The following is a 26,787-nucleotide window of genomic DNA, read 5'->3' as shown; positions in this document are numbered from 1 at the left end:
TCCCTGTGGAACACTGTTGGTCACAAGCCTCCAGTCTGAAAACTAACTATCAGTCTCTGTCTGCTGCTGTTAAGCCAATTTTGTATACAATTGGCAAGTTCACCCTGAATCCCATGTGATCTAGTTTTACTAATTGGTCAACCATGTGGAACCTTCTCATATGCTTTACTCAAGTCCAAATAAACAATGTCAACCGCTCTGCTCTCTACCTTTTTGGTTATTTTCTCGAAAAGCTCAATCAAATTTGTGAGACACTTGCCCTCACATGAAACCATGTTGACTATCCCTCATCATTCCTTGCTTCTCCAAATGGACATAAATCCTTTCTTTCAGAATAACTTCCAACAACTTATCCACCGCTGAAGTCAGACACATAGGACTATAGAATGCTTGAATCTTTGGCCAATAACCAGCTTTGTGAGGCACCTGGACTCTCAAATGTTGCAGAGTGCTCCAGGATGTGGGAGGCTTGGCATTTGCCAGGGTAGCGGGCACGCTCCTCCAGGAGATGGTAACAGCGATCACAGATCACCTGAACATTAATGGAACGGAGACCCTTCCTGTTGATGAATTCTTCAACATTGAGATAAGGCCCCCTCAGTGCCACGTGTGTACAGTCAGTGACACCCAGGAGCTGGAGGGATGCCAGCTATTGTTCCGAATCCTATTGCCTGGGATACAGTACTGACCTCGTCATTGGAAATGAAATGATCTGGTGTGACCTTGCCCTGATGGCATTGTGCACTGTCCTGATGTATCTGTAGGTGTATGACTGCAGGATCCCACACAGATCTCCTGTTGCTCCCTAAAGGGACCAGTCACATGCAGATTTAGAGTGCAGTCACCTTCATAGCCACCAGGAGATGGTGGCCTCTCACTCCTACAGCCCTCAGGTTCCACCTCGCATCAAGCACAGTGGCCCAGGGCACATGGAGCCCATGTTGGCACTGCATTTCTCTCATTTTTAGGAAATAGAGTTGGAGCTGGAAAATTCTGGCCCTCCTGTGCACCCTTCACATCCTGACGGACCCAGTGGCTGCACCCCGCGCCTGAGCTGGGGGCTCCTTGTTCTTTACAGCAGCTCTGTTGCTGCGATATAACATGTAGGTAAGGGCTGAGCACACCATCAAACTTCAGAGTGAGACAGGCTACTCATGGATAACCAGGGCCATGTCCCCACCATCCAGCAAGTGCATCAACTTGGTGAATCTGTCACCCTGGCTGAGTGCCCACTCAATGTTTCCATTGTTAATATTAAATCTGAGATCAATTACATTTTCTGAAACAAAGGTATGGGCCAAAGGTCACAGGAGTTAGGCCTTAATCAGCCATGATCTTATTAAATGTTAGAACAGGCTCGAGGGGTTGAATGATCTACTCCTGTTCTTATTTTCCTATGTTCCCATCAAGAAGGGACAGCCCATAGCTCTTCACAACCCTGTCTATCACAGTCCCACATCAGACAATCGACTCCTTACTGAATTCAGTACAAGCCTCTCATTAAACTTACTTTGCAGATGATGAATCTATTATGGCTCACATCAAGACCCCAGGAAGTTGCATCATTAATAGTTTCCTGTTGTACTGGCAATTTGTAACATCATTGCTGCTAACTCCATAGAGATTGAGATGCCAAAGTGCAATTTGTAAGAACCATGTTGCAAATTCCCTTTGACCACAATCTTACCCCTAAGCACCCTTGTTCTGCAAGTATAGCAAATAAGCAATGAAATGATTGCAAATTAAATGAGCTTTGAAAATTGTTGATTCATGTATTTTGATCCATTAATATCCTAGTGTCCAGCAAATGTGCATCTTGCATTTTTGCCCATCGCTGACTCACTCACCCTGGTCATTGTTCTATCAATGGATTAAGCGTGTAGGACCAGCAAAAGGAATCTCTGGCAAAAGAGACAAAAATCGCTCCAAAGAACATGCAACTTAGATTTAGCCAAAATAAAAAACATGAAAATCAGCCCAATATCCAGGATCTACGTGTTAATGTTTATGTTTAGATATTTATTATTTACATTGTGTATTTGTAACTTCAATGTGACACAACACAGATGGCCCCATGTTCACCAAACCATGCAGCTTTTTGTCAAATATTCCCCGACATCAGTAAATCCCAAGTGGCGACAGTGGCTGTTTCTGCTTATTACTTTAGGACAATAGTTACCTCTGCTATGAATAACAGTTTCTCTGGTAACTGCAGGTATGGGACTAGTAAAGATAGGGAGACATGGTAACTGGTGCCAACTGATCTTTCCATCTGGAATCTCACATCACTGCTAGTCTAGAAGTTTTCAATGTTTTTGGACGATTTTAACCCTCACAATGTAAATCAAATTGATGATGTTGTAAGGGATGGTTTCCGTTCAAAAGCTCAGAGATTTGCAGAATCTACTAGATTCTGTATTTGGTGAGATAGCATCTAATAATGACCATGCCTACACTGTAATGAAAAATTAATTTTAAAATCTCACTTACTTATCTCTTTTTGACCCATTTCCACAACTCATAACTCAGTCTGAGGATTCAGTCAATGAATGTGACACATTTTGTGATGAGAATTTCACATTTCAGTTTTTACTATACTTGAGTGTTGTACAGTGCAGCAAAGGCATGAGTGAAGAATATGCAGGTCTTCCTGAAGCAAAGCAATTTAAAGACAATCTAATAAAAGCAAAACCCAATAGCAGTAATACTCAATACTCAGTAGAAACTTCAGCTGTCATATTGTAAGTTTCAACACCAATTATATTTGTAATCCAGTTAAGATATTTCTTTGAAATGCGAGTATAAATCCCAGGCTCCTTGGTGTTTAGATCAATGGGGCCGTATGACACAATGCCTTTGTACTTCTTGTTGCAAATTAAAGGACCACCTGAATCACCCTGGAAAAGAGAAGTGAAAAATACAATAATTAAGTTGAATTGGCTAAATTTAAATTTGTTTAGATTGTAATATATTCTTGTCATGTTTAACTGTTTTAGTATGTATACACTTTTTAAGTTTTACACGAATGTTAAAATGTATACAACTAAGTAATTAATTGCAATTAATCACGGATTCTCTTCATTCCAAACCATCACAGAAACTTACAATACAGCAGAGGCCATTTGATTCATCATGCCTGTGACAGGCCTGTGGGTGGCCAAGTGGCTCAGTGGTTAGCACTGCTACTTTGCAGTACCAGGGACCCATGGTTTGATCCTAGCCTCGGGTGACCAACTGTATGGAGCCTGCATGTTCTCCTTGTGTCTGTGTGAGCCTTCCTCTGAACTCAAGCCAAGGCCTTAACTCTGATTTCTTTCCACAGATCCTGCTGAGCTTTTCCAGCAATTTCTACTTTTGTCTCCGATTTACAGCATTCGCAGTTCTTTTGGCTTTTATCAACTTTCCAATGTTCCACATACAGGCAACTCATTAAATGAAAGAAATTTTCTTCTACCTCTTGATTGATTGCTAATACTTGTGAATTCATGACATCCTGCTATTGAGCAAGAGCTTGCCATAGGGAACAGTTTTAATTTGTCTCCTCTATCAAAGCCCTCATTACCTTGAAAACCTCCATGAGATCACACCTTCCATTTTTATGTTCCCTGGAGAACAGCCCTAACTTCAATCTTTCCTCATAACCAAAATGCTGCATCCCTGATGACATCCTGGTTAACCTTTATTCAACATCTTGAGCCTTTGCATTTTTGGTGCTATAAATGTTGTTAATTCTCCAGCAGAATTCCAAACAATGATTTATAATATTTCATCATGATCTCTTTCCTTCATAATCAATGTCAGTGTTTATAAACCAAAGTTACCCATATGATTTTTTTAAATGCATTATCAACTCATAAGTCCCTTTGCTTATCAACGATATTCAAAGTCATGCTATTTATAGAAAATAGCTCTTTCCGTACTAGTCTTCTCAAAGTGTACGACTTCACTTTCCTCTGCAGTCTCCATTGAACTCCACCTGCCACTCTTGTGTCCATTTTACCTTCTTGCCTGTGCCGTCCTGAACTCTAGGACCATCCTTATCATGAGGAGATAGTAAGAACTACCGATGCTGGAGTCAGAGATATCATTATTGGTTGCCTGACCAAGTTTTGTATCTTTGAAAACTTTATAATTCTACTCCTTACCTCTGAGTCAAGGTCATATGTGAAACTTAACGAAAGTAAAGGATCCAAAGATTATCTTGGGGGATCATTACTGCACCCCATGACTTCTCTGAAAAGCATCAAAATAGCACCAGCATTCCATATTCAATCCTTTAGTTTCTTCTTAATTCCATGGCCTTTTATCTTCTTAAGAAACCTTAAGTTGAATGCCTTTTAGAAAGGCTTTCTGATTTGAGCTTTCTTCTTTGCTGAACTTACTATGCTGGAAGTGTTACTTAATATCGGCTTCTTATACAAATTCCAAAAGCTTCATGATTCTTTAACCAGGAAACACAGCTTTAAAGTGGGGGAGGCGATGGCCTAGTGGTATTATTGCTGTACTGTTAACCCAGAGACCCAGATAACATTCTGGGGACCCAGGTTCAAATCCCACCATAGCAGATGATGGAATTTGGATTCAATAAATATGGAATTTGGATTCAATAAATATCTGGAATTAAGAGTCTAATGATGATTGTGAACCCATTGTTGATTGTTAGGAAAAACCCACCTGGTTCACTAATGCCCTTTAGGGAAGGAAACTGTCATCCTTACCTGGTCTGGCTGACATGTGACTCCAGACCCACAGCAATGTAGTTGACTCTTAAATGCCCTCTGGGCAATTAGGGATGGGCAATAAATGCTGCCTAGCCAGAGATGCCCTCATCCCGTGATTGGATAACAAAAAAGTAAGGAGCAGCAGGTTTAGAGGGGATTCGAGGAAAAGGCTTTTCACTGAGAAATTACTAGGTATCAGTAATTCACTGCCTAAAAGGCTGGAAGAGGTGGGAATGTTCAAGGCATCAAAGAAGCATTTAGTTGAACACTTGAAATAGTCAAGTACTGGAAAATGGGATTAGAATAAGTGGATGTTTGATGACTGGCATGTATACAATGAGCTGAAGAACCGCTTTCAAGCAAAACTTCAAATAGTTTACTCCATGACTCTATTGATACCAACCACTACAGTATACTGACCTTGTAAGCGTCTTTTTTGCCTTTGCTGTCACCAGCACAGATCATATCCTTGGTTACTACAAGCATACATTTGGAAGGACCCATGACTTTGCATTTTTTCCGATCTATTACGCTTATCTCCACTTCTTGAAGTTTGTCAGATGGAGGTTTTGATGGTGCCGTTGCTCCCCATCCTGCGACTGTACAGCGAGTACCAGGTTTTACGTCTTCATTGTCATTTTTCGGTAGTTGGAGCAGTTGCACATAATTGTTAAGCTTTGCTTCACTGGAAAGCTGTGGTACAACATTAGTAAATTAACACTTTTGATTTTCAAAAGGTTAAGAAAGTTTTGTACTATTGATTTATTGCAAAGGAAGATTGAAATTTTCAGGTTGTAAGAAAATTGTTTTCCCTCTTGGATTAAACATTTTCATGGTTTGGAATAGATACCATATCATACTTTTTTTTAGAAAACTAAACACAGTATGCAGGAGTCAGGGCAGAAATGAAAAATAGAATTCAATGTTAATTGAGTGTTAAAAGTCATATTTTTCGGTTTTAAAAATTGTAAGAATAATGAATTGAGTGGAGGTGTGCACAATGCTGTAAAACAAATGTAAGGATTTAGTTCGCAGAACATGAAAGGCTTTTGCCCCGGTTTGATAAAAAAAGTTAGAAGAAACTAATAGAATTCTATATCTTATCTCATGAGGTATAACCTTAAAAGCCAAGAGATAATAACGAGTCAATATAAAACAATAATAAGACTACAATTAGGAATCTCTTCAAACTGCAAATCTGCCATGGGAACCATAATATTTACATTGCTTTTCTGCCTATTGTGCTGACTAAATTTCTTGCAGTTTCTTTAACCTATGCCAATGTGTAAAAACCATCATAGAACATAGAATATAGAATACAGCACAGGAATAGGCCCTTTGGCCCATGATGTTGTGCCAAACATGATGTCAAATTAAACTAATCCCTTCTGCCTGCCCTTGGTCCATATCCCTTGCATATTCAAGTGCTTATTTAAAAGTCCGTTAAGCACCCCGATCGTATCTGCCTCCACCATCATCCCTGGCAGTGTATTCCTACCACTCTCTGTGTGAAAAACTTGTCCCTCACATCTCCTTTCAACTTTCCCCCTTTCATCTTAAATCCATGCCCTTAGTATTAGACATTTCAATTATGGGAAAAAGGTTCTGACTGTCAACTCTGTCTATGCATCTCATAATTTTGCAGCCTTCTATCAAGTCTTCCCTCAGCCTCCACTGCTCCAGAGAAAACAACCCGAGTTTTTCTAGCCTCTCCTTATAGCTCGTATCCTCAAATCCAGGCAGCATCTGGGTAAACCTCTTCTGCACCCTCTCCAAATTCTCCACATTCTTCCTGTAATGTGGTGACTAGAATTGAATGTAATACTCTAAGTGTGGCCTAACCAAAGTCTTCTAAAGTTGCAACATGTCATCCTGATTCTTGTACTCAAATCCCAACTAATAAAGGAAAGCATGCCATATGCCTTCTTTACCACCCTGTCTACTTGTGTGACCACTTTCAGGGAGCTATGGACTTGAACCCCAAGATCCCTCTGTGCATCAATGCTATTCAGGGTCCTGCCATTAACTGAATACTTTTCCTTAACATTTGATCTCCTAAAGTGTAGCACCTCACACTTACCCAGATTAAACTCCATCTGCCATCTATCTGCCCCTACCTGCAACTGATCTATATTTTGCTGTATCCTTTTACAACCTTCTACACTATCTGCAGCTCCACTGACCTTAATGTTGCCTGCAAACTCACTAACTCACCCATCTACATTTTCATCCGAGAGAGTGGTAGGAATACACTGCCAGGGATGATGGTGGAGGCAGATACGATAGGGGCGTTTAAGGGACTTTTAAATAAGCACTTGAATATGCAAGGGATATGGACCAAGGGCAGGCAGAAGGGATTAGTTTAATTTGACATCATGTTTGGCACAACATCATGGGCCGAAAGGCCCATTCCTGTGCTATACTGTTCTATATTCTATGTTCTATGATGGTTTTTACAAATTGGCATTAGTCACAGACCTCCAGCCGGAAAAACACCCTTCCACCACTACCTTCTGCCTTCTATGGGCAAGCCAATTCCGAATCCAAGCAGCCAAGCCACTATGGATCCCATGCATTTTAATCTTCTGGATGTGCCTACCATGAGGAATCTTGTCGAAAGCCTTATTAAAATACATGTAGACAACATCCACTGCTCTACCTTCATCCATCACATTCATCACCTCCTCTAAAAATTCAATCAAATTACTAAGACATGACCTGCCTTAAACAAAGCCATGCTGACTGTCCCTAATCAAGCCATGCTTTTCCAAATGTGCATAAATCCTATCCCTGAGAATTCTCTCCAATAGCTTTCCAACCGCAGTTTCCTGAATTACCCATATTTCCCTTTATAAACATCAATAAATCAATTTAAATGATCATGTACAAAAGTGGTATAAAACTTAACTCGTATCTCTTCTCCAATTCCCTCATCATGTATAAAAATTAACATTTGAAGCAATCCAACCATCACTTATGCACATTAGACAGACATGAATTCAGAGAATTCAAATCATGGTATCTTTGCACATTTTAATATAACATTTAGATAATATCAAAATATAAGGGAAATTGTGGAGAAATAAAAAAATGCCTAGATGCAGCATAAGACACCAGAATTATTTTGGATATTGTTGCATAAGGCAATGGCTAGGGTTAATTTTGAAGACTGAATTAAACTTCATGTAATCTGATGGTATCATTTTTGCCTTGTTTGGGGAATTCAGGAAGAATAACTTTGGATCTCAAAGGGGATAGATGTGTCACCTAAATTCCATGATAGTCCTGACAATGTCTAACTTATTCACTAAAATACTTCAGGGAAGGAAATATGCCATCCTCACCTGGTCTGGTCTCTACGTGACTCCAGACCCACAGCAATGTGGTTGATGCTTGACTACCCTCTGAAATGGCCACTAAAGCTGTATCAATTGCTACAAAGTCTCAACAAAGAAATGAAACTGGACAGACCACCTGGCATCGACTAGGCACTGGAAAAGACCGACAGAGGGTCACTGGACTCGAAAACTCTTTTTTCTCCATTGATGCTGCCAGACTGCTGAGTTTCACCACTTTCAACTCTCATTTTACCCTTTTAACTGGATTTAAACCAAATAAAGTTTGGAGCCATGTAGTCCAGATGGAACACAAACTGTTCATTGGTAAGCAAGTTACTATGGGCGTTGGAGATCTAAAACAAAAACAGAAAGTGCTGGAGAAACTCAACAGGTCTGGCAGTATCTTGGAAAGAAAAATGGACTTAAAATTTTGAGTCTAGTGACCCTTTGTCAGTTATTATAGTCTATCTGTGCTAGATAGTGCTCCAGATAGAGTTGACAGATTTACCTGGATGACAAAGAGGTAGAAATTAACATGGGAAGTAAAAAGTGTGCTTATGACAGGTATAAAGTAGAAAATACAACTGAGAACCAAGAGGAATACAGAAAGTTGACAAAGCAAATAAGAGAAAGAAAGAGGGATTATGCACAAAGACTAGCAGCTAACATAAAGGAGAGTCCCAACATCTTTTATGGGCATATGAATAGTAAAGAGTGTTTCAAGAAGGAATGGAGTTGGTTAGTAATCAAAAAAGAAGATTTATTAACAGTGGCTGTGGCATGGTTGAGGAATTAAATGAATGCTTTACAACTGTCTTTCCAAAAGTGAAGGTTGCTTTCCAGGCCATGGACAGAGGAGGAAACTGTGTCTCCAGAAGCATTCAAAATTAATAATAACATTGAAAAATATGGTATTGGCCATAATCTTTCAGTCTTCCTTGGACTAGCAGGGAGGATGTCCCAGAAGACTGAGAACTGTAAACCTTACAGCACTGTTCTAGTAAGGTTGCAAGGATAATCCCAGCAATTGCAGACCCGTCAGTTCAATTTTGGTAGAAACAATTATTTAGGATAGAATTAACAGTCACATGAAAAAAAGTGGGTTGATTAGAAAAAGTCAGCATGATGGTCTAAAAGGGAAATTGGGTTTAACTAATTTGTTCAACTTTTCTGAGGTGGTAACAGAAAAGGTCAGATGCTGCTTATGTGGCGTACATGATCTCACAGAAGTCATTTGATACAGTGCCACACAACAGATTTATGAGTGAAATTGTAGGTCATGGTATAAAAGGAACAGTAGCAACATGAATTCAAAATTGGTGTAGTGTTTAGAAACAGAGAACAATGGTCAAAGGATTTCTTCTGGGCTGGAGGAAGGTTTGTAGTGGAGTTCCACAGGTGTCATTTTTGAGATTCTTGCTGTTCCTGATATATATTCATGATCTGGACTTGAAATGTAGGGGACATGGAACTTGAAAGAATTGTAAACTGTGAGGAGGACAATGCTGAACTCCAAAAGGACAAGTTGGTAGAGTGGGCAGTTAGGTAGTGGATGAGGTTCAATGTAGATATGTGAGGTGATGGACTTCGGTCAGAAGAACATTGCAAAACAAGATAAAATGAGGGGTAGAATTCTAAATGAGCTGCAGGAGCAGAAGGACCTGGGTGTATATGTCCACAGTTCATTGCAGGTGGCAGGACAGGTGGAGAAAGCAGTTAGTGAATCAGAAAGCAATGTTAGATTTATTAATAGAGGCATAGAATACAAGAACAAGGATGTCAAATTGAATTTTGATACGGCACTTCTGAGACTTCAATGGGACTATTGTGTATAGTTGTGGATACCACCTTAAAAACAAGATGTGGATACATTGGAAAGACAGTGCAGAAGTGCTTTACAAGCATGGCTACAGGAATGAGAAACTTCAGTTATGAGAATAGATTGATGAAGCTGGTACTGTTCTTGTTCTTCTATTCATTTGTGGGATGTGGGCGTCACGGGCTGGCCAGCATTTCTTGCCCATCCCTAGTTGCCCTCAAGAAGGTGGTGGTGGGCTGCCTTCTTAAACTGCTGCAGTCCTCCTGCTGTGGGTTGACCCACAGTGCTATAAGGGAGGGAATTCCAGGGTTTTGAATCAGTGACAGTGAAGGAACAGTGATGTGTTTCCAAGTCAGGATGGTGACTGACTTGGAGGGGAACTTGGAGGTGGTGGTATTTCCATCTGTCTGATGCCCTTGTCCTTCTAGATGAAAGTCATTGTGGGTTTGGCAGATGCTGTCTGAGGATTTTTGGTGAATTTCTGCAGTGCATCTTGTAGATAGTGCACACTGCTGTTACTGAGTGTCGCTGGTGGAGGGAGTGAATGCTTGAGGATGTAGTGCCAATCAAGCGGGCTGCTTTTTCCTGGATGGTGTCAAGCTTCTTGAGTGTTGTTGGGGCTGCACTCATCCAGGCAAGTGGGGAATGTTCCATCACACTCCTGACTTGTGCCTTGTAGATGGTGGACAGGCTTTGAGGAGTCAGGAAGTGAGTTAGTCGCTGCAGTATTCCTAACTTCTGGCCTGCTCTTGTAGCCACTGTGTTTATGTGGTGAGACCAGTTGAGTTTCTGGTCAATGATAACACCCAAGATGTTGATAGTGTTCATTGGTCATTGGGAAACTGCAGGTGGTGGTGTTCCTATATATCTGCTGCCCTTGTCCTTCTAGATGATATTGGTCATTGGTCTAGAAAGTGCCTTGCAAATAGACAAATTTCTGTAGTGAATCTTGTAGATGTTACATGCTGCTGCTGCTATGTGTTGATGGTGGCAGGAGTGAATGCAGTGACAATTAAACAGGCTGTCTTGTCCTGGATGTTGTCAAGCTCCTTGAGTGCTGTTGGAGCAGCACCCATTCCAGCAAGTGGGGACTATTCCATCACACCTCTGACTTGTGCCTTGCAAATGATGGAAAGGCTCCTGGGAGTTAGGAGGAGAGTTACTTGCTCCAGGATTCCTAGCCTCCGACCTAATCTTATAGCCACTGTATTTATACAGAAGTCCAGTTCAGTTTCTGGTCAGTGATAACCAGCATTATGATAGTGGGGGAATTGAATGCTGGTGACGCCATCAAATGTCAAGGGGTTATGGTTAAATTCTTTCTTGCAGAAGATCATAGATTCCCTACAGTGTGGAAGCAGGCTATTCAGCCCATCGTGTCCACACCAACCCTCTGAACGCATGCCACCCAGCTTCACCGTCCTCATAACCCTGAACCTCCCATCAATAATCCACCCAACTTCACATCCCCGGACACTATGGGCAATTCAGCATGGCCAATCCACCCAACCAGCACCCGGATGAAACCCAAACAGACACAGAGAGATTGTTTAAGCTCCACACAGACAGACAGCCGAGGGTGGAATCAAACCCAGGTCCCTGGCGACGTGAGGCAACAGTGCTAACCACTGAGCCACTGTGCCACCATTGCCTGGCACTTTTGTGACATAAATGTTACTTGATTGGACAGGTGCAGCTCTGATAACACTCAAAGTTCAACATCATTCAAGACAAAGACACCACTTGAGTGATACCACATCTACTACTTTCAATGTTCACTTCCTTCATCAGTTTTGGGGATTGTTTCAAGATGCACATGCATCTCTTGGTGAGAAGAAGGCTGAGAGCAGATTTGATATATGGTTTAAAAATCATGAGTGAGCTTGATAGAATTGATCGGGAGAAGCTGTTTCCACTCATAAAGGAATAAGAATCAGAGGAGATAGTGGGACCCTTTTTTCTGAAGAAGGGTCTAGGCCCGAAACGTCAGCTTTCCTGTTCCTCTGATGCTGCTTGGCCTGCTGTGTTCATCCAGCTCTACACCTTGTTATCTAAGAATCAGACGACACAGATTTAAAGTGATGTCCAAAAGAAAAGAGGGTGATGTGAGAAAAACCTTTACCACACAGCAAGGAGCAAGGTTTTAGAATGCACTGCCTGGAAATATGGTAAGGCATGTTCAATTGTTGCATTGTACAACAAATAAGGGTAGGATTTATACATTAATGGTAGGGCCTTTGGTAATGTTGTCGAACAGAGGGATGACGGGGTTCAGACTCAGAATTATTCGAATTTTGCTTCAGATATAGACAGTGTGGTTAAAAAGGCATTTAGCATGCTTGCCTTCATTGCTCAGTCCTTTGAGTATAGAGTTAGGAAGTCATGTTGAGATTGCACAGGACATTGCTGAGGCCTCTTCTGGAATACTGTGTCCAGTTCTGGTCACACAGTCAGAGGAAGGATGTTATTTTGGAGAGGGTTCAGAAGAGATTTATCAGGATGTTGCCAGTATGAAAGATTTGAGTTATAAAGAAAGGCTGAATAAGCTGGGACTTTTTTCACTGGAGAGTAGGAGGTTGAGAGGTGACCTTATAGAAATGTATAAAATAATGGAGGGTATAGATAGGGTTAATAGTTGTTGTCTTTTTCCTAGGATGGAGGATTTCAAGACTAGGAGGCATATTTTGAAGGTGAGAGGAGAGAGGTTCTAAAAAGACATGAGGGACAAATCGTTTACACAGAGGGTGGTTCATGTGTGGAATGAACTTCTTGAGGAAGTGGTGGATGTGGATAAAATTATAACAGTTAAAACATGTTTGGATGAGTACATGAATAGGGAAGGTTTGTAGGGACATAGGCCAGGAGAAGGCAGGTGGGTTTGTTCTACATGGACAGGTTGGACCGAAGGGCCTGTTTCTGTGCTGTATGACTCTATGAATCTTTTCATGTGGATATCGGATGATTTGTGTGCAAGGATATGGGAAAAAGTAGATGATTTGCATGAAGTAATGATGGTCGTTTGAGAGTCAATGCAGGCATGATGGGCTGAATGGCCTCTTCCTTTCTGTAAAAGTTCAGTGTTTCTGTGACATAATCAAGTTCAAATTTGATTCCTGTCCAAAGCCAGGCAAACAGCCGATACTCATTATCAGTTCTCACACCTGAAGAAGTACAGCACAAAAACTGTATTCTTCTGTGTGTCTGAATCTTTATGTTTGCTGCACCTTAATTGATAAAACTGACGGACTTCAATAAATTTCTATCAATTAAAATAACTCTAAGAAATAGAGCACATAAAGCTGTTACTCCTTTCTGAAATTAAACACTATTATTTATCGAAATCAATAGCTTGAAACACCACAAAACTACCAGAATAAAATAATTAAAATTCATACTTCAAGTAGCATGATATCATTTTCTGGAGTCGAGTTTTTAAACTGTGCATGGGGGAGTTGCTTCTTGACTTGAAATTTTTGTTGACTTTTCTCATTCTTTGAAAGAGAATGTGCTCCAAGAACGACTTGCGAAAGTCCTTGCCTGTGTTTCATGAGACAGACAGATAATTATTCTTCATTTTCATCATAAAAAACAAGTATGAGGCAATTATGAGAAAAGAAACAATGGTGTAAGAATAACAAACTGAACAAAATGGAGCAACAGATATTATTTATCATTTGTTTCATACCGAAGTAAAAACTTGAATGCTGAGAAAGACCATTTGGTTCAACCTGTCTATGCCAATACTAATCCAAGTGAATTTGCTACCATCTGCATCTATAGCTTTACCCTCTTCCTGTACCCCGTTATACTTGTCTCTCTGCTATGTTCCATCCTAACATACATGAATGCTGCACTTAAATTGCAGCTGTCAGTACCTGAAAAGTTGGCGTTTTACTGAAATGCTTTATTCGAGCATTTCCAAAATGTTCTGTTTTTACTTCAAACTTCCAGTAATGACATTTTTCCTGTTGTTTAGCATATATGCAGTATTGTAATTTACAAAGAAAAGCATACACACATTTGGGAGTATGGCTTTTCATAGAATCCCAAGGATGTGGAATCCATTCAGCCCATTGAGTCCACACTGCCCCTCAGAGGACCATCCCACCCAGAACCAACACCGCCACTGTATCCCTGTAACCCAGCATTTCCCAAGGTTAATCTGCCTAGCCTGCAAACCTTGGATACTACAGGACAATTTAGCAGGGCCAATCCAACTAAACTGCACATTTTGGACTGTGGGAGGAAACCCATGCAGAATGGGGAGAATGTGCAAACTCCACACAGACTGTTATCTGAGGCTGGAAATGAACCCAAGCCCCTGGTGCTCTGAGACAGCAGTGCTAACCACGGAGCCACTGTGCCATCACTGTGCTGCTTATCCAGACAATGAAAATGAAATGGAAAACAGTTGAAAAATATTCAACGTGGAAATTCTAATTGAGTTTGGGCGACCAAAACTGGCCAATAACTTGGTAGGTCATTCCTTAGCCTCTGTGTCACTGGTGATCCCCCATACCGCCATTGTGCCCTGTCACTGATGTTAGCAATGCTCGACCTGAGAAGTTCCCAATGTAGAGAATTCCAGTCTTAGCCCACATCCTCCTGTTTCACAGACAATGATTGAAAGAGGTAAAGGTCCTGTCTATTCTAAAGCTCAAAATCAACCCTTTACAAAACCCAATATGTGCAGACCCAAGTTAATTTCTGTTTCTACAAGGACAATTCCAACAAGCATTTCCCATGTTACGCTCTATTAAGTACAGTTCTGTTCTGGCCATTTTGCTAACTGGCTGCTACTGTGACTGAGCTTCACTGATAATTTTGTGATGCCTGCAACTTGTATTGTAAGGCTACAGAAAGAAGGCCATATTAATGAAAACAGACTCACTGTATACTTATTGATAAACTTTAGTTTGATGAGAGGGCTTGACATTGGTGTCACCAAGCCATTATTCATGCAAATTATACTTAATATGTGCAATGGCCATTTTGTTTAAACTGCAAGTCGCTCAGAATGTTATTAAAATAATCACGTTTCTGATAACGTTGACATGTAACAACATTGCAAAGTCATGAATAAGTCATTACTGGAATAGTATTTGTTCTTTTTAGATCTATACCATCCTGCAAACCAATGATCCAACAAGCTTATCATTGTACAAACTCAACAAGCAGATGAGGGCAAATATATTCTCGAAGGCATGGATTTGAATTTTCATGAATTTTAGATAACTGACTCATCAAATAAAATCATGCTCAGATTAAACAGCTATTTCATGTTTTGCCATCTGATAATAAGACAATGTATGAAAGTAAATAATTAGAAGTAATTGATGTGGTCTGGGTGTGGGAGACGTGTAATTGATAAAATTGAGTCAATAATTGTAATAATACTTCATTTATACACATACACATGACAACTTACGTTTTACAATGTGCTGCTGTCAGTATCCATTTGGTACTGATCAAAGCCCCTCCACAATTATGTACATAACGTTTTTCCGCACAGTTATAAACTTGGATCGAGGCCATATAAGGTTTTGAATGGGGTTTCACATTGTGTCCTCCAATAATTTCCACACCATGATCTGTATGTAAAAAAGATATTGCAGGTTATTAAAGTGATGAAATGGGCACTAAATGATTATAGATTCTTTTAACGTAGGAATCCTCCCACATTTGCTTTCAAGATATGTTTAAATCCAATATCCGGGTTCGAATCCCAACACAGCAGATGGTGGAATTTGAATTAAAAAAAAAAGCCTGGAATTAAGAATCTACTGATCACCATGAAATCATTGCCGATTATTGGAAAAACCCATCTAGTTCAGTACTGCCCTTCAGGAAAGGAAACTTGCCGTCCTCACCTGGTCTGGCCTATCTGTGACTCCAGACCCACAGCAATGTGGTTGACTCTCAATTGCCCTCTGAAATGGCCTAGCAAGCCACTCAGTTGTACCAATCGCTACAAAGTCCCAAAGAAATGAAACCAGATGGATCACCTGGCATCAACCTAGGCACTGGAAAAGACAACGGCAGAAACAGCCCTGTCGTCCCTGCAAAGACCTCCTCACTAACACCTGGGGGTCAGTGCTAAAATTGGGAGAGCTGTCTCACAGACTAGTTATGCAACAGCCTGACATAGTCATACTCACAGAATCATACCTTACAGGGAATGTCCCAGACACCACCATCACCATCCCTGGATATGTCCTGTCTCACCGGCACAGTGATATATAGTCAAGGGGGTGTTGCTCTAGGTGTCCTCAACATTGGCTCCAGGTCCCATGAAGTCTCATGGCTTCAGGATAAACATGGGCAAGGAAACCTCCTGCTGATTACCACATACCATCCTCCCTCCGCTGATGAATCATTACTCCTCCATGTGAACAACACTTTGTGAAACACTGAAGATGGCAAGAGCACAAAATGTACTCTAGGTGGGGGATTTCAATGCCCACCACCAAGAGTGGCTTGGCAGCAGTACAACTGATCGAGCTGGTCGGGTCCTAAGGGACATAGCTGCTAGACTGGGTCTGCGGCAGGTGGTGAGGGAACCAACAAGAGGGAAAAAACATATTGACCTCATCCTTCCAAATCTGCCAGCTGCAGTTGCATCTGTCCATGACAGAATCAGTAAGAGTGACCACCACACAGTCCTTGTGGAGACGAAGTCCAACCTTCACATTGAGAATAACTTTCATCGCGTTGTATGGCACTGTCACCATGCTAGATAGGACAGACTTTGCACAGATCTAGCAACTCAAGACTGGGCATCCATGAGGCACTGTGGGCCATCAACAGCAGCAGAATTAGACTTCAGCACAATCTGTAAACTCATGGCCCAGCACATCTCCCACTTAGCCATTACCATCAAGCCAGCTAATCAACCCCGGTTCAATGGAGAGTGCAGGAGGGCACACCAGGAACAGCACCAGGCATACCTGAAGATGAGGTATCAACCTAGTGAAGCCACCAGACAGAACTACTTGCACACCAAACAATGAAAGCAGCAAGTAATAGACATAGCTAAGCGATCTTACAACCAATGGATCAGATCTAAGTTCTGCAGTCCTGCCACATCCAGTCGTGAATGGTGGTGGACAGTTAAACAATTCACTGGAAAAGGAGGCTCCACAAATATCCCCATCCTCAACGATGGAAGAGCCCAGCACATCAGTGCAAATGATAAAGCTGAAGCATTGGCAGCAATCTTCAGCCACAAGTGTCGAGCGGATGATCCATCTCGGCCTCCTCCAGTTGTCCCCAGCATTATAAATACCAGTCCTCAGCCAATTTGATTCACTCCACGTGATATCAAGAAACGGTTGGAGACACTGGATACTGCAAAGGCTACGGGCCCTGACAACATTCCGGCAATAGTACTGAAGACTTGTGCTCCAGAACCTGCCACTCCCCTAGTCAAGCTGTTCCAGCACAGTTACAACACTGGCACCTACCCAACAATGTGGAAAATTGCCCAAGTGCGTCCTGTACACAAAAAGAAGGACAAATCCAATCTAGCCAATTACTGCCTCACCAGTCTATTCTCACTCATTAGTAAAATGATGGAAAGTGTCATCAACAGTGCTATCAAGCAGCACCTGCTCAGCAATAACCTTCTCAGTGACGCCCAGTTTGGGTTCTGCCAGGGCCACTCAGCTCCTGATCTCATTACAGCCTTGGTTCAAACATGGACAAAGGTAAGGTGAGAGTTACAGCCCTTGACAAAAAGGCTGTATTAGACCGAGTGTGACATCAAGGAGCCCGAGCAAAACTGGAATCAGGGGCAAACTGTCCGGTGGTTGGAGTCATACCTGACACGTAGGAAAATGTTCGTGTTTGTTGGAGGTCAGTCATTTCAGCCCCAGGACATTTCTGCAGAAGTTCCTTAGTGTCCAAATGTCTTCAGCTGCTTCATCAATGATCTTCCCTCTATCACAAGGTCAGAAGTGGGCATGTTCACCGATGATTGCACAATGTCCAGCACCATTTGCAGCTCCTCAGATACTGAAGCAGTCCATGTTCAAATGCAATAAGATCTGTACAATATCCAGGATTGGGCTGACAAGTGACAAGTAACATTTGTGCGACTCAAATGCCAGGCTGTGACCATCACCAATAAGAGACAATCTAACCCCTCGACATTCAATGGTGTTACCATCACTGAATCCCCTAATATCAACATCCTGGGTGTTATCATTCACCAGAAACTCAACTGGTCTCACCACATAAACACAGTGGCTACAAGAGCAGGCCAAAAGCTAGGAATACTGCGGCGAGTAACTCACCTGCTGACTCCTCAAAGCCTGTCCGCCATCTATAAGGCACAAGTCAGGAGTGTGATGGAATACTCCTCACTTGCCTGGATGAGTGCAGCCCCAACAACACTCCAGATGCTTTACACCCTCCAGGACAAAGCAGCCCGCTTGATTGGCACTCCATCCTCAAGCATCCACTCCCAACACCACTGACGCTAAGTAGCAGCAGTGTGTACGATCTACAAGATGCACTGCAGAAATTCACCAAAAATCCTCAGACAGCGCCTTCGAAACCTACAATGACTTCCATCTGAAAGGACAAGGGCATCAGACAGATGGGAGCACCACCACTGCCAATTTCCCCTCCAAGCCACTCACCATCCTGACTTGGAAATATATCGCTGTTCCTTCACTGTCACTGGGTCAAAATCCTGGAATTCCCTCCCTCATAGCATCATGGGTCAACCCACAGCAGGTGGACTGCAGCGGTTCAAGAAGGCAGCTCACCACCACCTTCTCAAGGGCAACTAGGGATGGGCAAGAAATGCTGGCTCACCAGTGATGCCTACATCCCACAAATGAACAGAAAAAAATACACAATTTTATATTATTATAACATAACTAAAGCATGATATTGAAATGGAGGCGACAGTAACCTCCCTTGATGTCAAGGCAACATTTGACTGAGAGTGGCATCAAGGAACTTTAGCAGAGGTAATGTCAGTATTGTCAGGAGTAAATTTCTCAACAAGCTGTGGTCATACCAAATGCAAAAACAGATGGTTGTCTTTTTTGAAGGCACATTACTTTGGTGCAAGCCATCAATCCCAGTGTTTCTCAGGTTTGTGTCCCAGTCCCAGCCATCTTCAATTATTTTATTAATGGCATTTCCTCCTTGATAAGGTCAGGAGTGGAGATTTTTAAAAATTTGTTCATGGCATATTGGCATAACTCACTGGGTCAACATTGATTGCCCATCTCTCAAGAAGTTGATGGTGAGCTTCCTTCTTGATCCTTTGCAATGCTGTGGGTAGACCCACAATGTTGCTCGGGCGGGAATGCCAGGATTTGACCCAGAGACACTGAAGGAATGGCAAAATATTTCCAGTTCAGAATGGTGAATGGCTTTGAGGGAAACTGCAGGTGGTGGTGTTCCCATGTATCTGCTGCCCTTGTCCTTCTAGATGATATTGGTCATTGGTCTAGAAAGTGCCTTACAAATAGACAAATTTCTGTAGTGAGTCTTGTAGATGTTACATGCTGTTGCTGCTATGTGTTGATGGTGGCAGGAGTGAATGCAGTGACAATTAAACAGGCTGTTTTGTCCTGGATGGTGTCAAGCTCCTTGAGTACTGTTGGAGCAGCACCCATTCCAGCAAGTGGGGACTATTCCATCACACCTCTGACTGTGCCTTGCAGATGATGGAAAGGCTCCCGGGACTGAGGAGAAGAGTTACTTGCTCCAGGATTCCTAGGCTGTGACCTACTCTTATAGCCACTGTATTTATACAGAAGTCCAGTTCAGTTTCTGGTCAGTGATAACCAGCATTATGACAGTGGGGGAATTGAATGCTGGTGACGCCATCAAATGTCAAGGGGCGATGGTTAAATTCTTTCTTGCTGAAGATCATAGAATCCCTAGAGTGTGGAAGCAGGCCATTCAGCCCATCGAGTTCACACCAACCCTCTGAATTCATGCCACCCACCTTCCCCATCCTCATAACCCTGAACCTCCCATCACTAATCCACCCAACTTCACATCCCCGGACACTATGGGCAATTCAGCATGGCCAATCTACCCAACCAGCACATCTTCGGAGCACCCAGATGAAACCCAAACAGACACAGGAAGATTGTGTAAGCTCCATGCAGACAGACAGCCAAGGGTGGAATCAAACCTCGGTTCCGGGCGCTATGAGGCAACAGTGCTAACCTCTGAGCCACTGTGCCGCCATTGCCTGGCACTTGTGAGACATAAATGTCATGCTTGTCTGAAGTTCGACACTATTCTCCTCACAGTTCACAATTTTCAAGTTTTGCATCATCCACCAATGGTAATATTGTGAACTGTTGACCAATGTCTAAGTCATTGGTTTATATCTGGAAAAACAAGGGTCCTAACTTTGGCACCTGGGAACTCCGTCGTAAACCTCCAGTCCAAAATGCGGTGACCTCTATTTTTTGTCATTTGGCCAGTTTTTATATTCATTTTGTGACTGTCCTTTTTATTCCATGAACTGTAACTTTGTTCAAAATTCTGCAATGTGATGTCTTATTAAATGCATCTTGGAGGTCTTTGTACATCACCTCAACAGCATTACTGTCAATCCTCTCCATTACCTCATCAGAAACTCAAGCACGTTAATTAAAAATGATTTGCACTAATCCTGGCTTTCCTTAATCAACCTGCATTCCTAAACTGATTAAAGTGAGACAATTGATTAAGTTCGATATTTAATTGTACACTTACTGCTCAAAGTAGACATATTCTGCCCCTTTCCGAAGCATAATAGGAAATGTAGCCAATTCTATGGGAATCCAACGAAGAATGTAAGTTTGGAAAACTGAATAACTTTATCAGATTGAATCAACAGTCACAGGGCGATAAGGAAATAAGTAAGAGACATTGTGTCCTCTCTAATCTTGTGTCTGGTGGAGTGGGCCTCTGAGGTCCACTCATGGCAGGAACTGGATGCCAATCACCATACATGGAACTTTGCAGTGGCTGCCTGCACACAGTGGTGCACCTTAGAAGGAACATTGTTAGTAGGGCTGATAGTGATAACAAATATCATTGAGCTAATGAAAATATGAAAGGATATCTGCAGATATCTGCAGGAAGGGGTCACCAGACCCAAAACATTGACTCTGATTTTCTCTTCACAGATGCTGCCAGACCTGCTGAGCTTTTCCAGCTACTTCTGTTTTTGTTCCTGATTTACAGCATCCGCAGTTCTTTTGGTTTTCATTGGATATCTGCAGAACCTGTTTACTGATAAGGATATGTGATTTTAAAAAATTTGTTCATGGCATGTGGGCATCGCTGGCTAGGTCAGCATTTATTGAGCATCCCTAATTAACAACAGGGCAGGTATGTATCAACCACAGTGCTGTGGGTCTTCAGTCACATGCAGACCAAAAAAAAAGGATGACAGATTTCTTTCCCAAATAAGAAATTAGTGAACCTGATGAGTTTTGTTATGACAATTGGCAGTAGTTTCATGGTCAGTATTTGTTTAGCTTTTTTTTCCAGCTTTTTACTGAATTTAAACACACCTCCCCAGAATATTACTAGAAGACTAGTCCAGTGACGTAAGGTACATAATGACAGGTGAAATTGTAAAACATTATAATGAAATTTGAGAGATGTGCAACTTGCGACTATAAATTGTCATGTTGACTGTGTGATAGGGGCGACTTTAGTGCATTTTTATTGTGTATGCCCCAGCAAAGGTTTGTAAAATAAAGCCTGTAATTGCTGACCCAAACTTGTAGTGTCTGTTTTTGCTAAAATATTGTTCTTAAAGCTTTTCTACAAGCAAAGCTAAACTGACTGGCCTGTAATTCTTTTGTTCTAGAGCGTAAAACTTGCAATGATAGTCCTCTGGCACAATCCCTGAGTCTAATGAAGATTTAAAACTATGCTGAGTGCCTCTGCCATTTTCAGTCTGCTCTCTCAGTATCACGGGATACGTCTCATTTGGTCCTGACATCTTAACAAAATGAAGTCTAGACAACATATCTAAACATATAAAAGTAGAAAGTGCTGTAGAAACTCAGTAGGTAGTGCAATATCTGTGGAGAGAGAAACAGAGTGAACCTTTCAAGGCCAGCATGACTTATTTATTCCAAAGATAAATCCTATTGGCTTTGAAATAGTAACTCTGTTTCTATCTCTACAGGTGCTGCTCGACCTGTTGAGTTTCTCCAGGATTTTCTGTGTTATTTCCAATCTCCAGCATCTGCAGTAGCTTGTTATAATTTAAACCTATCCAATACCCCTTCCTTATCAATTTTAAACCCTTCACCCTCCTGTGGCAGCGTAGGATAGGACGCTAAATATCATCACTAATTTTATATTGTCTCCAAAAGTTAAAATTGTCTCAATGAATATCAAATCTGAAATTTGATGAGCATTTGAAGTAAATAGACCTGTAATGCCAAGGGAATAGAATGAAGAATTGAACTGGGACATAGACAGCACAGTGGCTCACAATGCCAAGGACCCGGATTCAGTTCCAGCCTTGGGCAACTGTCTGTGTGAAGTTTGCACGTTCTCCCTGTGTCTGTGTGGGTTTCCTTCAGCTGCTGTCGTTTCCTCCCACAGTCCAAAGATGTACAGGTTACGTGTATTGGCCAGGGTCAATTGGTCATTGTGTCCAGGGATGTGCAGGCTCGGTGGATTAGCCATGGGGAATGCAGGGTTATGGGAATAGGGTGGTCGTAGGCCTGGGTGGGGTGCTCTTCAGGGGGTTGGTGTGGACTTGGTTGGCCAAAAGGCCTGTTTCCATACTGTAAGGATTTGATGATTCTATGAGTTGCTTTGAGTGAAAGAGATTCCTTCTGTGCAGCATGATTCAAGAGACCATAAGAAAACACTATTTATTTCTGCTCAATATTATGAATCGATTAACTTGCCAGACAGGTTGGTAGCAATTTAGTTTTATTTCTTAACATTAAGAAATAAAAGTAAATCAAAATGTAAAGAAGTAGATATCTACAGCAACAATATAGAAGCAAAACATTGCAGATGCTGGAAATTTGAATTGAAAATAAAACAACAAAATGTTAGAATTACTCAGCAGGTCAGGTATCATCTGTGGTAAGAAACGACATAAATGGTTAAGGTCAAGATGACTTTTAATCAGAATTAAAAGTGTGGAGGACTGATAAAAGGTCATCGCAAGTTCAAACATTCACTCTAGATAAATGACAAATATTATAAAGTATAAATATTAACATGTCAGACATTGAGCATTTAGGTCTGTTTTAAGATACACTTATTGCCACATGAGGATTATTAGAATAAATTAAAATTCTTGAGCCATACTTATCAACCTATAAGATTATTATGACAAATTATAATATAAATGTGCTAAGTATAAGTTAATTTTGTTACTTACAGTTTGGAGTTAGAGAAACAACAATCAAAGAAATAAACAGAGTATGTTGCAATGATTTCATTGTCACCTCTTTTGCGGTGAGAAATAAAGTTCTCATTCAATTTATAACAAACTCAAAGGGATGTGGTTTGTTCCCTTTGATGTAATCTCTAAGAACATTTCCATCATGCATCAATTCCAGTTACAGCAAGTCACATGATATTAGCCAAAGCTGACCAGGTATCATCATTAAATTAAGACATTGGTAAGAAGAAAATGGTGATTCACTAAGATCAATTTTAGATATCTTAGAATGCCTACAGTGTGGAAACAAGCCTTTTGGTCCAACAGGTGCAGACTGACCCTTGAAGCATCCCACCCAGACCCATCCCCCTGTCACCCACACATCCTTGGACACTATGGGCAATTTAACATCCACATCTTTGGAGTACGGGAGGAAACCCACACAAACTTGGGGAGAATATGCAAACTCCACACAGACAGTCACACGAAGGTGGAATTGAATCTGGCCCCCTGGTACTGTGAGGCAGCAGTGCTAAACACTGAGCCACCCTGCTGGCCCATATCTAGATTCATTAATTTATTTGGGATATGCATTCTCAGATAAACATTCTGATAACATACACACATACTTAGGAAAAGTTCTAAACTTAACTCATCAATTTTTGAAGCAGTCTGTGTGCGAATGCAGTGAGGTTTGAACAAAATTCAAGCTTGTTTTGATAAGTAGCAAGTAACATTTGTATCACACAATGACCACCCCCAATGACAAACCCAAGCATCGTTCCTTGATATTAAGTGATACAACTATCATCATTATTTTGCATCGTCAATATCCTGGGATTTACCATTGAGCAGAAACTTAATTAGATTAACCATATAAATATGATGGCTGCAAAAGTAGGTTAGATATTAGGAATTCTGAGGTGACTAGTTCATCTTCTCACTCCCCAAATCCTTTTCACCGTCTCAAGGCACAATCCAGGAATGTGGTGAAATTCTCCCCACTTGCCCGGATCAGTGCATCTCCAACAAAACTCAAGTTGCTTGAGACCTTCCAGATTACATCAGCCAGCTTGATTCCTGCTTCCCCATTCACTACCTTAAACGTTTATTCCCTCCACTGTTGGCACACAGTCGGGGCGCATATTCTGTGGGCACAGTCTGAGAATCAGGGCCAGACCATTCAGTAGAGATGTGGAAGCTAGATCAGTGGTTAATCTAAATCTGAGATAGATAAATATTTGTTAAACAAAGTTGTTAAGGGATATGGGCTAAAGGCAGGTGTATGGAGTTTGGCCATAGATCAGTCATTTTCTCACTGAATGGCAGAAAAGGGTCAAGGGGCTGAATGGCCTACTCCTGTTCCTATGTTTTTTACAGTTGCAGCAATGTTCATCATCTACAACAAACACAGCAAAAATTTATCAAGGTTTCTTCAATACCCGCACTTCGCATTCGTTTGCATATTCTCCCCCAAATTACATGTTATCCTGACTTGAAAATAAATTGGCAATCCTTCAGTATCACTGGGCCAAACTCCTCAAATTCCTTCCCCAACAGAACTATAAGTGAATTTCTACAACATGAACTGCTGCTGTTTGAGGAGTTGGCTCAGCACCATCATCTCAAGGCAAAATGTACAAACGACCTCTTTAAGTTCAAAGTTAAATTATGACCTAAAGTAATAACAATGAGATAATTGAAGCAGCTAAATACCATAAGATGATTTATGAGTGAGGTTAAATATTTTAAAAGTTTATGTGAAAACTTTAAGCAGTTGCATTTCACCATAATCTTTACGTGTTTGGAACAGAACAGATCGACTCACTAATTTCAATTAATGAAACATTTTCTAAGCGTATGCTTCTCTGGTAATATGTGTTTATGGACGTCTTTTGGAAACCATGATTATGCACGTATTAAAGTGAAACTACAGTCGCTCATCTTGGTCAATGAAAGCAATTTGCAGCTTCAGAGCTGATGGATGACCAACTGCCCTATACTCAGTAAATAACCAATGTTATGCACAGAAAAACCATATACACATTTCCGTCAAGAGACCATAGTGTTTCCTTCCAGTCATTAGACTCTCGTGTTTAATTTTTGCAGCAAGCTATGGAATTCAATTCAACTGGCTATCTTCCTTCAGTGAGTTGACTTGATGTCCACCACTATTCATGGTTGGATGTGGTACATCTGCAGAAGTTATATCTGGTGGTGGAGGTTCAAACAACTCATTGCGGGAGAAGGGTCCACAAATATCCTCATCCTCAATTGATGGAAGAGCTCAGTATACCAGTGTAAAAGATAGGGCTGAAGCTTTCTCAGCAACCTTCATTCAGAAGTGTCAAGTGTCTGATTAATCTCGGTCTTCACCAGTGGTCCCCAGCATGACAGATACCAGTCTTCCTCCAATTTGGTTCAATCCACATGACATCAACAAATCTACCCCATCTCATCTTTCATAATTTAACAATATGCAGCTATATCTCCTTGTAATTGGCTTTAGTGAGGAAAACAGCATCAGACTGAATTTTTCTCGCATCTAAACGATGAGGGCAATGACGAATCAGATGGGAAAATATTGGTAAGATGCAATTCACACGATTGAGGAAAATAGCTTGATTTTCCCCTCAAGGTTTAAATGACGAGACGAGACCTTCACTAGTGGACGACGTGAGGCCAATTTTCACACTTTCACATCTGTTATGGACCAGACCGAACCCCCTGCAAATATATCAAGGAGATAGCCTAGACCCTAACACTTACCTTATTTAAAGGTTAAGTATAAGGTGCTGTGTTTGTAATTTGATTGGTTACGCTATTTCCTTTAAGCAAAACAAATTTTATGCTTGCCCCCAGTTAAAATACAAACTAAAAAAAAGAATTGATATAGCATTAACTCTGTTGGAAAACTTAATAGAAGAATAGATTATTTAGCTACTAAGCAGCAACTGTTTCAATACAGTAACATCCCATAAACACAGCCTTAGAAAAGGCAAATTCAGTACCACAGATTGTCTCATATGAGACTCTGGCAGCAGAAAGAGAACCCAAGCTTTTCGCTGTAACAAAGAACAAGAGACAGAGAAGGGGTTGGGGTTGGGGTGGGATGGTGTAGGGATGGGGAGACAGACAGAGGGAGAGAGAGAGAGAGAGAGAGAGAGGGAGAGAGCGAGTAAGAGAGCTTCCACAGCTAACTTCAAAACCTCAGCAACATCTGAAAGCTAAACTAAACCCTGGTTCTATGGGAGCCTGACTCACCCATTCATGCTGCTTCTATTTCAGATTTTGAAAATAAAACAAGGCCTCATAAGGTATTTTGACCTAATTGCCTTTGCACAGACTGCTCATCACCTCTCTCTCAACCTTTGTTCATAAACAAAACGGGACAAGTATTGTATTGTTCCAACTTTTAAAAAGAAACCCAAGGCCTCTCAAGCTGTTGACTTAATTCACTCAGAACAGACTGCTTCATACCTCTGTCTCAAACTCTCTTCATAAAAAAAATCAGGACAT

General features: G+C 41.3%; 1 protein-coding gene across 1 annotated transcript; it reads right to left on the bottom strand.

Moving 5' to 3' along the window:
* Nucleotides 1–2,564: 2,564 nt before the first annotated feature.
* On the bottom strand, nucleotides 2,565–23,326 carry LOC109931234 (granzyme K-like). Its single transcript, XM_020530565.2, has 5 exons — nucleotides 23,266–23,326; nucleotides 15,307–15,469; nucleotides 13,274–13,415; nucleotides 5,142–5,414; nucleotides 2,565–2,897 (listed from the first exon to the last, which is right to left on the bottom strand). The coding sequence occupies exons 1-5, from the start codon at nucleotides 23,324–23,326 to the stop codon at nucleotides 2,709–2,711; spliced, it is 828 nt and encodes a 275-aa protein (XP_020386154.2). The 3' UTR covers nucleotides 2,565–2,708.
* Between the last annotated feature and the right edge of the window lie 3,461 nt (nucleotides 23,327–26,787).

Source organism: Rhincodon typus, chromosome 1 (assembly GCF_021869965.1).
Source record: "Rhincodon typus isolate 14 chromosome 1, sRhiTyp1.1, whole genome shotgun sequence".
Classification (NCBI taxonomy): domain Eukaryota; kingdom Metazoa; phylum Chordata; class Chondrichthyes; order Orectolobiformes; family Rhincodontidae; genus Rhincodon; species Rhincodon typus.
The sequence above is the reverse complement of the archived record's forward strand: the minus strand, read 5'-3'. Positions and strand labels throughout refer to the sequence as shown.